The sequence below is a fragment of the Larus michahellis genome, chromosome 1 (assembly GCF_964199755.1).
Source record: "Larus michahellis chromosome 1, bLarMic1.1, whole genome shotgun sequence".
NCBI lineage: Eukaryota > Metazoa > Chordata > Aves > Charadriiformes > Laridae > Larus > Larus michahellis.
Genome location: NC_133896.1, coordinates 5,141,521 through 5,153,960, shown reverse-complemented (window position 1 = coordinate 5,153,960; position 12,440 = coordinate 5,141,521). Strand labels below are relative to the sequence as shown.

Genomic DNA, 12,440 nt, shown 5'->3' with positions numbered 1-12,440 from the left:
AGCAAGACCTCCTTGGTGCAGAGCCAGGACCACTGGTGTCCGCAGCAGCCTCACACAAACACACGTCTCATTCGGCTTGTGTGTGGGAGCCCGACTGCTCGCCGAGTGAAAGCAGCACTGCTTGAGGTATTTGAGTTGTTACCACACAACAGGATTAGTTTTAATCCAGGCTGTGTAATGTACCAAGCTGTCAGCATGGCCCACATGTTCCTGGCAGACAGCTTTATTTACAGTCTTTTGGGAACTGTGCGGGCACCGAGCAGGTAGGGAAAAGCTTAACCACAGCCAAAGCAGAGCGTTCCGGTGGGGTTGAGGAAGAGCAAACATTTGAAAGCACTGAAAGTTGTACTGGGTGACATAGTGGGGATAGAAAAAGTCAATAAAACCCTCTAATGAGATACTCAAGTGGTACCTGCAAAACCAAAGGATCTAACTATCAGCGCCGAGTACAGAGAGGAGGGTAAGAAATAGCAATAAAGCGTCTGAATTGCACAGAAGCGCTCACTTTGAGGGCAAGAACAGGTTTTCAGAGATTGGGACCTGACCCATCAGAATGGCCAGATGGGTCCAGTGGACATCCCAGACCCTCTCTGGCACGTTCCACATCTGAACTAAAAGTGCATGTACAGCTGGAATCAGTCCCCGGTTTGCAGTGTCACACCACTGCTCTGGCTCTTCGGTCCCTGCAGACACTGCTATTGCAGTGGGGTAAACACTGCTGCCACCAGCCAGATTCAGGAGGTCCAAAGGTTTGTATCCCTGCTCAGAACACACACTCGACTGTTTGAGGATGGTCCTCAGTCCTCTCCTTATTTTCCCCGCCTTGGTCCTAGGGGTGGAAAGGCCAGGCTTGCTGAGGACAGGACAGACCCTCAGGTTAGAGCTATTTTCAGCTGCATTTCCTCAAGCGTTAGCAGCCAACTCCCTTGGCTGCTTCAGGACGTGGGAATATTTGTTATGGAAATTTTGTACAACATCACAACGGGGCCAAAAGCAGCCTACACAGGTCCTCAGTTAAACTCAGCAGCTGGCACAGAGCAGATTCTCCTATAACTAAATTTGACCAGCAGAGTTCAACAGGCCACTAAACAGACTTTAAAGCCCTCCAAGCAACATGCCTTTCCATTTCCAGACAGTGAATGAGCACAAAGCATCAAGCTTAGACTCATCAGTGACCGCAACCGCAGTCATACACAAGTCAGCATCCAGATGGGCGTCCAGAGAGGCATTTTCAAGCAAGAACACCCTCTTTTTCTCCCAGTCCTTTCTTAATGCTCCTCTTCAGCATTTTACTTGCACATTGGAGAAACCATCTCTTAATGCAGATTCATAACATTTGCTTACCTAAAAGAAATATTCCAGTATTTCTAGAGTAACGCTTTAGAGTTATAGACACATCTACAATGCCAGGACACCATGGCCATCCAGAGCTCCCCTCTAGGGAGCTGCTTATTGCCATGGGAATGGGGGAGGGAGAAGAGGGCTGGAGCATTTGGAGACAAGGCACAAAGCTGAACCAGGCTTCATCTGCATGCTCTGATTCCAGCCAGCTGCTCCCCTGCTCAGTCTGTACAGACCCAGCAGCACCTCCAAGACCTGGGGTATCCACCTCTCAAGACCTTTGCAGCTTAAGCTCTGCTCTCCCCCCTGCAGAAGTCCCCTACAGGGACAGCACCTGTAGACACGGCCTGCTGCTACCCTGCCAGAGCAATGGTGCACAGAGCATTCATGGAATTTGTTAGCTTTGAGCACGTGTAAGGCAGCCGTCATTCTCTAAAGTCTACTTGAACCAAGATGAAGAATAAACTTCTTCAATCTTTGATCTTCGGAGCCAAGCATCTGCAGAAGATTTTAAAATGCAGTTTCCTGTGCTTAGATGCAGTCCAAGGAGTAATGAAGAGCTGTTGGGCGACAATGGAGGAACATAAACATATAGGAGCTTTTGAGTCTCCACTAGCTAAAGACCAGGTCATTCCTGGCTGCAGCCGCCTTTGGCTACGAGCTCAGGCACAAGAGAGGCTGATCTCAGCATGGGTGTCTCCTGTGTTTTGTTTTGTGGTTTTTTTTTAAATACAAGAGTAATTGATTTTTCTAAACAGTTCTGCACAACTGGATGCTTAAAATAGTAGCGTAGATTTAGGTGCTTTTTCCCTCCCTTTCCTTTGCTTCTCCATTAATGCAGCTATTGCATTCACACAGGGAGAACCACCCAGGGCTGCGGAGACAGGCGTACCAACAGCAGGGCAGAAAGGACTGCTGGAGCCCAAAACAAAGGATAACTGCAGTGATTTGCAGCAGTTGCAGGGATGCAACAAAGAGCTGGAGGCTCAGAACGGAAGCAGTTGCAACATATTTTTTTTTTTTTTTTTTGCTCAAAGACCATGCAGGTAGATGGGTACTGGCTATACTGGGCAAAAACATAATTGGTTCTTTCCTGATGGTTGGAGAAATGGCACTCACCACTCTCTGCAACATGGATTTGGTGCTTTCCTGCCCCTCCTCCTCTGCAAGGCTGCAAGAGATGCTTTTGCTCCTCAGGAGAATTGAGGAAAGCAACATGAAGTCTGGTACAGCAATTAGACCAGAATGTGAATCATACTTCTGGAGTCTGTATCAAACTGTACAAAGTTTGCTAGCATCTTCCAAACTGGTTTGGAAGTTACTTAACAGCCAAGATGAGGATAGCAGTGCTTTGCTTCCCTAGCCCTACAGCAGGATGGCACTGGACATGCCACTTGACTCCTACTTAACTTTCCATCGTGGTCACTCTGGCCAGAGACCTGCACCAAAAGCAGTGCTTGGTGGATGCGATATTTAATCCTCAACTCAAGAGCTAAACTCAAGCAACAGCAGAAACTTTTTTCCTTTTATTAATGAAAGCAAGGTTTCCTCAGAGGAGTGAGCTGTTTCTGTAGTCTAAGCCAACCTTCACGAGGGGCCAACTACAGCTCAACAGAAGTTCATTACTGCTCTGCAAGGTTAAAACAAGCTGTCAGTACGCTTCTACATTTCCTTGCTTCTGCCCAACTGCAGACGTGGCACATGAAGCTGAAGCTGTGCCCTGGAATGGCTGCAGTTGGGCTTCGAGTCCTTGTTGCTCAAAAGGGAAAAAACGTCAGTCCCTGAACCAAGAACATCTGGAATTCCTCTATCACCTCATCTGAATGACTTCAGTGCTCTGTGCTTGGCTCCTCAGCTCTTTGAGAAACAGCCATTAGGGAAAGAAGACAGTCCCCACCAATTGCGTGCTGCCAGGATGCTGAACCTGCTCTGGGGACCACTGCAGCCTTTAAAGCCAGTCTGAGCTTTGATGAGAGCCAGCCCTACCACATCCCATCATTTCAACCCATCTGTTGTCATATCATTCCCAGACTGTAGCTGCTTCTGCTGTCCCACAAATGCAACCATCCCCTTCATCCTGGGCCATCGCTCATTTCCACATGCTGAACGTGAGCCCGAGTAAGAACTCACAAGTCAGTGGGGTCTCCAGACTCATCCTAGTTTGGTTCAAGTTCCACCAGCTCAGTTCTTAGACCAGCTGGTAAGAACACAAAGGACTGAGACTACCTTCAGAATAGACTTAATAATTAAGGTCTTAAAGGTGGGAGCATGATCTGTATGAATAGGATCTATTTTCTAAATTAAAATTGAATTCATCTTTATTAAGTATAACGTAAAATAGGTAAAGGGTTAATTTTTCCCTTTCCTGCAGCCTGGGAGCAGCACCACTCTCCCGGCAGCTGGCTCTGCTCTTTCTGAAGAGAGGTGCTACCCTCTAGCGGGACTGGCTGGGAAAGGCTTTTCTGAAACAGTTTTGCTTCCCCATCTCAAGACAGGAATCGAAGCAGAGAGGTTGCCAGACTGGAGCATGCTTAAAATTATTTTTTAACATCAACTGGTACAAAAACCCAACCAAACCAACCCCAAAGTCATTTGAGAACTCAAGTTTTGGGACCAGGCTGTGTCCTGCTGATGCCTACAGCTCAAGGCAAATGCAAGAACAACTCCACGTTCTGAACTGAGAGGCTAGGACAAAAACATAAAGATCACAGAATGGTTTGAGTTGGAAGGAAATTTAAAGCTCACCTAGTTCCAACCCCCCCTGCCCTGGGCAGGAACACCTTCCCCTAGACCAGGCTGCTCAAAGCCCCATCCAACATGGCCTTGAACATCTCCAGGGATGGGGCAACCACAGCTTCTCTGGGCAACCTGGGCCAGTTTCTCACCAAAGAACCCCACAGAAGGCACCACCACTGCACCCAAACACCTGAATTTATCATACACACGTCCTGGGGTACATTATCCACCCAAGGAAATGTTCAACCTTACATCACCAACTTACTGTGCCCAAGTAGCCATAGCAAGGCAGCAGGCAGAGCTACCTGCAACCTGGTGATGTCCCAGCATTTAACCTGCTGATCACTACTACACTCCGCGAGCTCCTTGGAGAAGGGATAACAGAAGCAGGCCGCTCACGTGTTTTCTCCCCAGATTGCAGTTTCTGCCATTTTCTTCTCCTCATTCAGAGCTGGAAGCAAACAAGCCACCTTTGTGCAGAGCAGCAGACACCTACCGTATTCTCCAAAGACCAGGTACGTGTACTTCTTACGATGCACCATCCAGGAGACAACTTTCACACCAAGCCAGATCAGCAGCATCCCCAGCGTGGCATCAAGGATGAAATTTATAAGGTAGCTAAGAGCAGAAGAAAATTCAGGTTTCAGTTGTGTTCTTAAGCCTAATTCTGAATCTTTTATTTCAATATGAGAATCCATAAAAAAAACCCCAAGATTTAGAAGATTCCCCACTTAATAGTCCAAGCTCACTTCCTTTGTCTTTTATTGGGTTTTCCCATACCCCGAGTTTCAGGGAAACAGAACAAAACATTTTTGGAATTTCAAATGGAAGCTTGCTGGACACCACAGCTGCTCGGCAAACTGCGCAACAGAATAGGCAAAAAGTCCATTTTCCTGAGCAGCTGCAAGAGGCTCCTGTGAGCAGAGATGCAGACAGTCTTGGGAGAGGCGACCAGCCCTGGCTCAAGAACAGGCATCCTGGGGTCCCCAAAACCCTCCGGATCAAGGTCCTCACTGCCGATCCAGGAGCTGAACCCATCCCTAGCAGGAGATTTTTGCCCAGCGGGTTTGCTCTGGATGTTTAAGCCTCACTGGACAGAGTGTCGGAGGCAGGAGACCTGCAGGGACCTTCTGGGGATTGCAGGGTCCAAGCTCTAATCCAGGGCTTGGTATTTTAATGAACTCCAGAGGAAAAAAAAAAATTCTCTCTCAGACTAATGTCTTCTGGCCAGTCTTCCATTATTGGAACATTTTCTGCCGAACCAGGCCAGATTTCTACAGCGTGAAGAAGATGCGAAGCACAGAGCTACAGGAACGAACATTTCCTTTTCCAGAACTTGATACTGCCTCTGAATAAATCTGCTTCTGATATCCATTTTGAAAACATGACATTAGGTTTTTCTACATCCAAAGGCTCAGACTAGGTTATTACAGTTTCCAGGTGCCAAAATCAGAGTACGCCAATACAAACATGAGGCTCTGGTGGTTTACACTGGGCAGCACGCACAGCATATAAGCCTCGAAGCCCAAGGACAGGGCTGTAGAGTTTTAAGCTGCCTGGTCCAGGATTACAAGTCAAACAGCATAGGGAAACATAAAACACACATTAAGAAAAAAAGAATAACAACAAAAAAAATCCTGAAGGGCACAGCATAGACACTGTTTTAAATTAAACCCTTTTGTGCTTATTTAAAAAAAAAAAACAACACACACATACAACAATGACAAATCATTTTAGAGGTTTGACCCAGCCAAACTTGTGTCTGTTCAAAGAAACATAACAAGGCGCAGCACTTTCATATATATTAAAGGAGATGGGCCAGACAGTTTTCAGCAGTATTTTGAAGCCTAGAGGAGTTTCTCAAAAACAGGATAAAGTTAATTCTGAAACTAAATTTGCAGCTGCAAAGCAGCTGGTCTGAGGTAGAGGTGGCACTTCTACCTTAAGTCCAGAGTCTTAAGACTTTGGAGAAAGACCTTAAGACCTTAGAAAGCCCTCGAACAGAATTGTATGAATACACCCAGTAACTGAAGTTCCAAAACTGAACTGAAGTTCCAAAAAAAAAAAAAGCCATCCTTACATTGGACAAAGGCCTTCACCCCCCCAGTTAGGAAAGCATCCTCAACACTGCTCTGAGCCCAGCCAAATTGCAAACGAATGGCACATTTAACAGTTGCAATTGCATGGGGACCACTGCATCGTTTCCTGCAGCTTTTTGCAATACATATATATATATATATATAGGGTGCTATTAGGGTGCTTTTAATAGCCAGAAAAGCACAGTGGCACTGCCTTATCTCCATCAGACCAGGAGACTACAAAGAACAGGGGACAACCCAGACCCTGAAAATAAGCTCAACATGGTTTAACCCTGCCTAGTACTTTAAATAGAACAGTTTCCACTGTATATGACGTTTTCCATAAGGTTGCTTCTTCCTTTTACAGATGTAGGACATGAATGCAAGCACCTTGCATACTTACAGAGAGCAAGGGTCCTCTTCAGTGAGATCCGACAGAAAAACATTGGCAAAGTGGATGAAGAGGGCACCTATTCCTTGCTTGGAGGTATCATAAAACCTGGAGAAAAGAAAAAGCATAAAGATCTGTGCCCTGGAGCACCAGCAGCCCAGCGGTCACCCAAGTGAAGGCCCTGCATGGATCTGCTTTCCACCCAAGATGCCCAAGAAGTTGCACATAGAGGAAGGGGACAATTTGGCTGACTCCAAATACTTAAAAAAAAAAAAGACAGCACATAGCAGCTCAGTCTTGCAGATCTGCACCGACGCTGCTGAGTTTAAGCCCACAGCGAAGGGCAGTTCACCCTCCAGTGCCCAGCCCAACCTCAGCTTCTCCCACCAGTAGTAGGTGCAGGGAACACGTTCAGCTACTTACAATTTTTGCACCCATCCACTGGGAATCGGATTGAATTCCTGAATTATTTTAGAGGGAGAACTAAACTGAGGACACTGACATGTTTTTCACCGCCAACATTGGCTGGTAGCTCCATGCTGGCTGACCATACTCTAGTCTCACCCATACACCCATCTCTCAGCACATGGTAAATCCTACAATACAGAGATGCTTTGTAGAGGTGTCCAAAGCTGATAATATCCAATTACCTTCCACCAGGACAGCCAAATACATTGCCTGGTCTATGCCTAAGTCCACACTTGAGCTGTGTCAGGGGACACCAACGTGATTAATTGAATTTAAGGACATAACGTGACCCTGTCTAGGAGACAGCCCATGCACAGGTATGCCAGCAGATCAGAGAGGATTATAACCCCTCGGTTCAGTCACCTCCAGTAAATACAAGCTGTCCTGGAGGAGCTAGGCAGGGAATTTTGCTTCTAAGGAGCACCAGCTACTTTATGGAGGTTTCCTTGGGAAGTGGCAGCACAGCGCTTCCATTAACAACTAAATACCATGCAGGATATTCAAAGGGCCCAGGAAATTGTTAGTACAAGAGAAAATATTAGATACACGGTCCTTTCAATCTCCAAATTAAAAATCTCACCATATCCTCCAGGGACGCCTCTCTTCCTTCGGTTCCTTAAATCGTTTTACTGCAAAGAAAATGAGAGAGGTTACGTCAAGCAGCAGAGCTGAACGTATGTGCAGTCTGTGTTGATCTTCAATGCAAAGGAAGACAAAAAACCCTGGAGGACCCTCAGCATTTGCCAGTCTAAAGCTAAGCAAAGCCAAAGGACCTGGCTCCAAGATGACCAGAGGCAACGCGCGCACCCACAGGTCAGAAGGATGAAGAGCAGAGGTGTTTGGGAGGTCGGTGTGTGCTTCTCGCACCCTTCAGCGGCAGCATTGTCGTGCCATGAGAAGTGACCCGAGGGAAGCTAGGGAGGGTTCATCATTACCCACCAGCCCTAATAATTCTTCCAGACAAAGAGAAATTACAGTATTGACAGTGAAATGATATTGCTCAGGAGTCCACTAAGCTTTTGAGTCACAGCAGTGCAATAAAGCCAACTCCTCCTTGCAGCTAACAGGACCACAGGACCTTCTGCACAACTCCAGCATAAAGGTACCAGTGCCAAGCGCCAAAGCCCTGCAAGCTGGCATGGCTCCAAGCTTGTGCCAATTAGTATTAAAACATTATTTCATCACACAGCACTTTGCATGCCCACTGGCTACGACTGTGCAGCAGTACTAGGAGACGCATGGCTTCACTACCACCGACCTGAAAGAGATATTTGAAGCAACTCTTCCTTCCTTGATCAGGTTGGTTGGGGCTCTGAGCAACCTGACCTAGTTGAAGATGTCCCTGCTCATTGCAGGAAAGTGGGACTACATGACCTTTAAAAGGTCCCTTCCAACCCAAGCCATTCTATGATTCTTTAAATGAAGTCCCTCTGGCCATAGAGGAGTTTGCTCCTTGCAGCCTCTCAGGTCTGTCCTGCTGTAAGGAGCCCTCAGGTGCTTTCTATCATAGTTGCTGCTCTGAGCTACCCCCTGTTACTGCCTGAAGATAACAGCAAGTTGGATTTTTACCTAGTTGTGCTCAGAGTGAGGTCTGAGTATTGCAGAAGCATCCCAAAGGGTCCCGGTTAGTTTGTCAGAGATCCGATGCTCTCCTTGGTTTCAACCAGCTTTTACACGCACAAATAGGAGCTGCTAACAGAAAAGTACCAACTACCACATCCCAGGCAGAAGTCATTTTTCCTCTTTTGCTGTCAGTCCAGCTAGAAGCCCATTTTAGAAAGTACCAGCTACCAGGCCAACTCTTCTCCCTTTAAACCTACAGCTACCAACGCTCTGGAACAAGCGGACCTGGGAGAGGCTTTTCTGCTACATTAGCCTTATTAATTAGAAGAAAAAAAAACCCAAACAAACCAAAAGCGATGGGCATTCAGTGGCACTGTCTTGCTTTGTGGTAAGGCTGCTAACAGCGCTACATCTAGAGTAAGTGACATCACCATCATCACAGCTGCTGCCTCCAAACTCCAGGCAAACACAGAGGCTGCAGATCCTTGACCTCACCTTGGCCACTGGAAGCATTCTCCTCACCACTGCTAATGAGCTCAAGATGGACTGGGAGTTAAAGCTGTCACAATCAGCTCCCAAACACACCGTCAGCTTGAACAGGATTCAGAGTTAAAAAATAACTATCTGTGACTTTTTTTTTTTTTGGAGGGAAATGGAAAAAAATAATAATTCAGTGCATCCTCTCTAACTCCTGACAGTCCGGCTGCCTGGTGGTGCCATCTAGCGAAACCAGGAGCCTGAAAGCAGCAGGACATGCGAGTATGAATCAACACGCCATGTACAGCCCTGTTAGAGAAACCACCCCAGGAGAATATATTGTGTTAATCACCAAATCCTTCTGCACATCCCAGCTGTGCCCCATACCGGGCAGATCACTGCCATGAGCACCGAAGAGTACGCAGACCACAGAAGTCCAAGTGGACCATCAGTTAATGTATTTTATCATCACTAAGTCTTCACCCTTGGGAGCCCTGTAGCCTAATTTGCTCCTTTAGAAAGCGACCAAAACCCAGAACAGACACACACCATTCCGCTTATCACAGCTATTCTTTATCCCCCTTCCCTGCTCCAGCTACCTGTAATCAACCACCGCCTTCAAGTTTACACCCAGCAAAGGGATTTTTCTCACTGCTGACAATTCTTGGCACATGAGGACCCTTCCCAGGACAACCTGGGGATATGGAGACAGGGACCAAGAATGCCACGGCTGAAAGAAGGGGCATCACAGCCATATGCTTGTGCCTGCTCTCCAGTGGGGTAAGGAGACGCACTTTTACAGGCACGAGTTTCCTTACTGCCCGTGGGAGGAACAAGGCACAAGCAGCATCTCTGGTCTATTTTAGATCACCAACACTGCCGATAAGGCCAGCACGATTCTAAACATAACTTGGTATCCAGCTCTCTTCCGAGATTTACATTCCACCCACTGGTTAGTCTTTCAGTTAATGAAAACGTGGAGAAGCTAACAGCTCCTTTCCAATTAAAAACTGCCCTTTTAGAGCCAGGAACTGACCTAAATCCATGCACACCACAGTAGCTGGCCCCGTGGGCATCCCATAAAACACCCCACATGGAATCTGAATGACTCGGGTTATAACCTGAAAGAAGGGGTTTTTCCTCCCCTACCCCGGGGGGAAACACACAGCTTTGACGGCACAACTCGTGCAGGCTCCACGCACCAGGACTCACACCCACCTCCAAAAGCAGAGTCAGCAGCAGGCTCCATAAAGGCTAGGAAGAAAAACCAAAACATTGGCTGGATACAGCCCGTTTCCAAAAGAAGGTCTCTCTGCTGTTCTGCATCTAGACGGTAATTAACTGATCTGTTCAGTCCGGCTGTACTTGAGCACTCAGCCTGCCAGCTGGAGCCCCACCATCTGCCCTGGGGGACAGCCTGCGTTCCCTTGGGAAATGCCGGCCCGGTCCAGCCTGGAAAGATGCAGGAACTGCCCTGCCAGGAGCCTTGACATTTTAGAAGCATGTTACGGTTTGAGAAACCCACAACAATTTATTGCCATTTAGACAATTATTCTCTCACTCAGACCCTGCCCCCCCCCCCCCCCCCCAAAACTGGGAAGGGGAAAAAACAAGGAAACCCGAGGGTTGAGATATAAACAGATTTAATAGAATAAGACTAAATAATTAACATTAATAATACTAAAGAACCAGTATTGATCCCAATACCAATATAAAACATGCAAGGATTACACTCTGCCAACTCCCAGCAGGGGACAGCAAGTGTGGGACACTGCGAGCGCTGTGGCTTTGGGAGGAAGGGAAGGGCTCAGGGTTCCGGCACCGGGGCAAGATGTTCTCTGGACCACCACCACCAAAGAGAGAGAGAGAGAGAAAACTTTTCAGCAAACTTTCTAATTTATATTGAATGTGATGCTCGTGATATGAAATAATCCTGTTGACCAGTTTGGGTCAAGGGCCCAGATCTCGCTCCTCCTCATCCCTGCACCTGGCAAGCTGGAAAACACTGAGACCTTGAATCCTGCAAAGCGTAGCTGGCTATAAAGTAAATATTTTCATGAATTCAGACACTAGAGTCTTCTAAAAGTGCAGTTTTCCCAAGCATTAGAAGAAAAATTAGTCCTGTGCTGCTCAAACCAGGACAAAATACAACTTTGTACTTCTTTTACTGGCAAGGTGAGAGTGATATATGACAAGACGATCCCCAGCCCCAAGACTTTGGTCAGGCACGTGCAGGGGTTTTGGTGTCACTCTCAAGCCCACAGGAACACCAGCACTCCAATGACCTGATCAGCTATTGCTGTTAATGGGTAACAAAGCAGCAGTCAGGCCAGGTTATGCCAAGCATTTCCACAGCAGTTTGTGGCCTGTCCCTGTCCAGAAAAAAAACCCACCTGGTTTCCCTTACCCAGATGAACCCCACCACAAGATATCCCTGCAGCAGTGACTTCCATCAGCACAAACAAGGTCCACCAGCACTGATGCTTTTCACCCACCCACAAGCAAAAGGCCCATGGACCAACCAAGCCATCTGAATAGCCAGAAGTATTTAAAGTAACCCAAACCTAACAAGCTTGCCCAGCTCACGGGGCAAAGAGCACGACGATGCTGCAGAGAAGCTGCTGAAGGGGTCCGCAGGCCACCAAGCCAGTCAGTTGACCACTAGCCCAACTGCGAGAACACCAGGGATGACTTCCATCATCGTCTTAATGAGAAGCGACATGTCATGTATCCACAGCCACTCAGGCTAGGAATACAGTAATTCAGCGTGATAAGATGACAAGTGAGAGGTAAGAAGTTAATGGTGTGGTGCCTTGTTGAACACAGCTTGTCTTGCCTCATTAGATTTAAGAGAGTTATCCGAGACTGTGTAATTATCAGAGACAGTAAAACTGTTGTATTAAAGATAAAAGCTAGTATTATAGAGAAATAATTAACTGCTTAATAGGGCATTTACTGGGAGAAGCTGCAGCAGGCTGTCTCCAAATTAGACCAGAAATCCAGCCAAGATTACTGGAGCTTAAACAAGGCAGCAGAGTTGTTTGGTAGCTGTGACCCAGAGGTTAGGGGTGATGCTAAATCCACAGGAAAGTAGCACCAGGTCTTTGGAAACTCAAGGAGCTAATGAAGTCCTCTTTGAAGCAGCACTTTGGGAAGCACAGTAAGGCCCTAGAGAAACAGGCTGAGCAGCAACTGCAAAGCATCCCTCTCCTCTTCCAAGCCCTGCAGAGAGCCAAGCCATGGCATGCACGGCCAGAAGCTCAGCTGGACAGGGCTGGAGAAAGGCTGAAGTCTCCTTTCACTCTTCTCAGAAGGTGTCTCCACTCACTGGGGTCAACTCAGTTTTCCACTGGCTGTAGGCATGGGTTTGCTAACATGGCTCAGGC

At 47.2% G+C, this 12,440-nt stretch overlaps 1 protein-coding gene across 2 annotated transcripts in view; it reads right to left on the bottom strand.

Moving 5' to 3' along the window:
* LOC141738083 (store-operated calcium entry regulator STIMATE-like) overlaps positions 1 to 12,440 on the bottom strand; it is a 37,606-nt gene that overhangs the window by 15,304 nt on the left and 9,862 nt on the right. For both annotated transcript variants that reach the window (XR_012585294.1, XM_074573222.1), the window contains exons 2-4: positions 7,595 to 7,643; positions 6,559 to 6,654; positions 4,574 to 4,695 (exon numbers count right to left, since the gene is read on the bottom strand). Coding sequence is in view for 1 of the 2 variants with exons in the window: in XM_074573222.1 (XP_074429323.1) it covers positions 4,574 to 4,695; positions 6,559 to 6,654; positions 7,595 to 7,643 (267 nt within the window). In the remaining variant the exon portion in view is untranslated. The remainder of the gene's footprint in view (positions 1 to 4,573; positions 4,696 to 6,558; positions 6,655 to 7,594; positions 7,644 to 12,440) is intronic.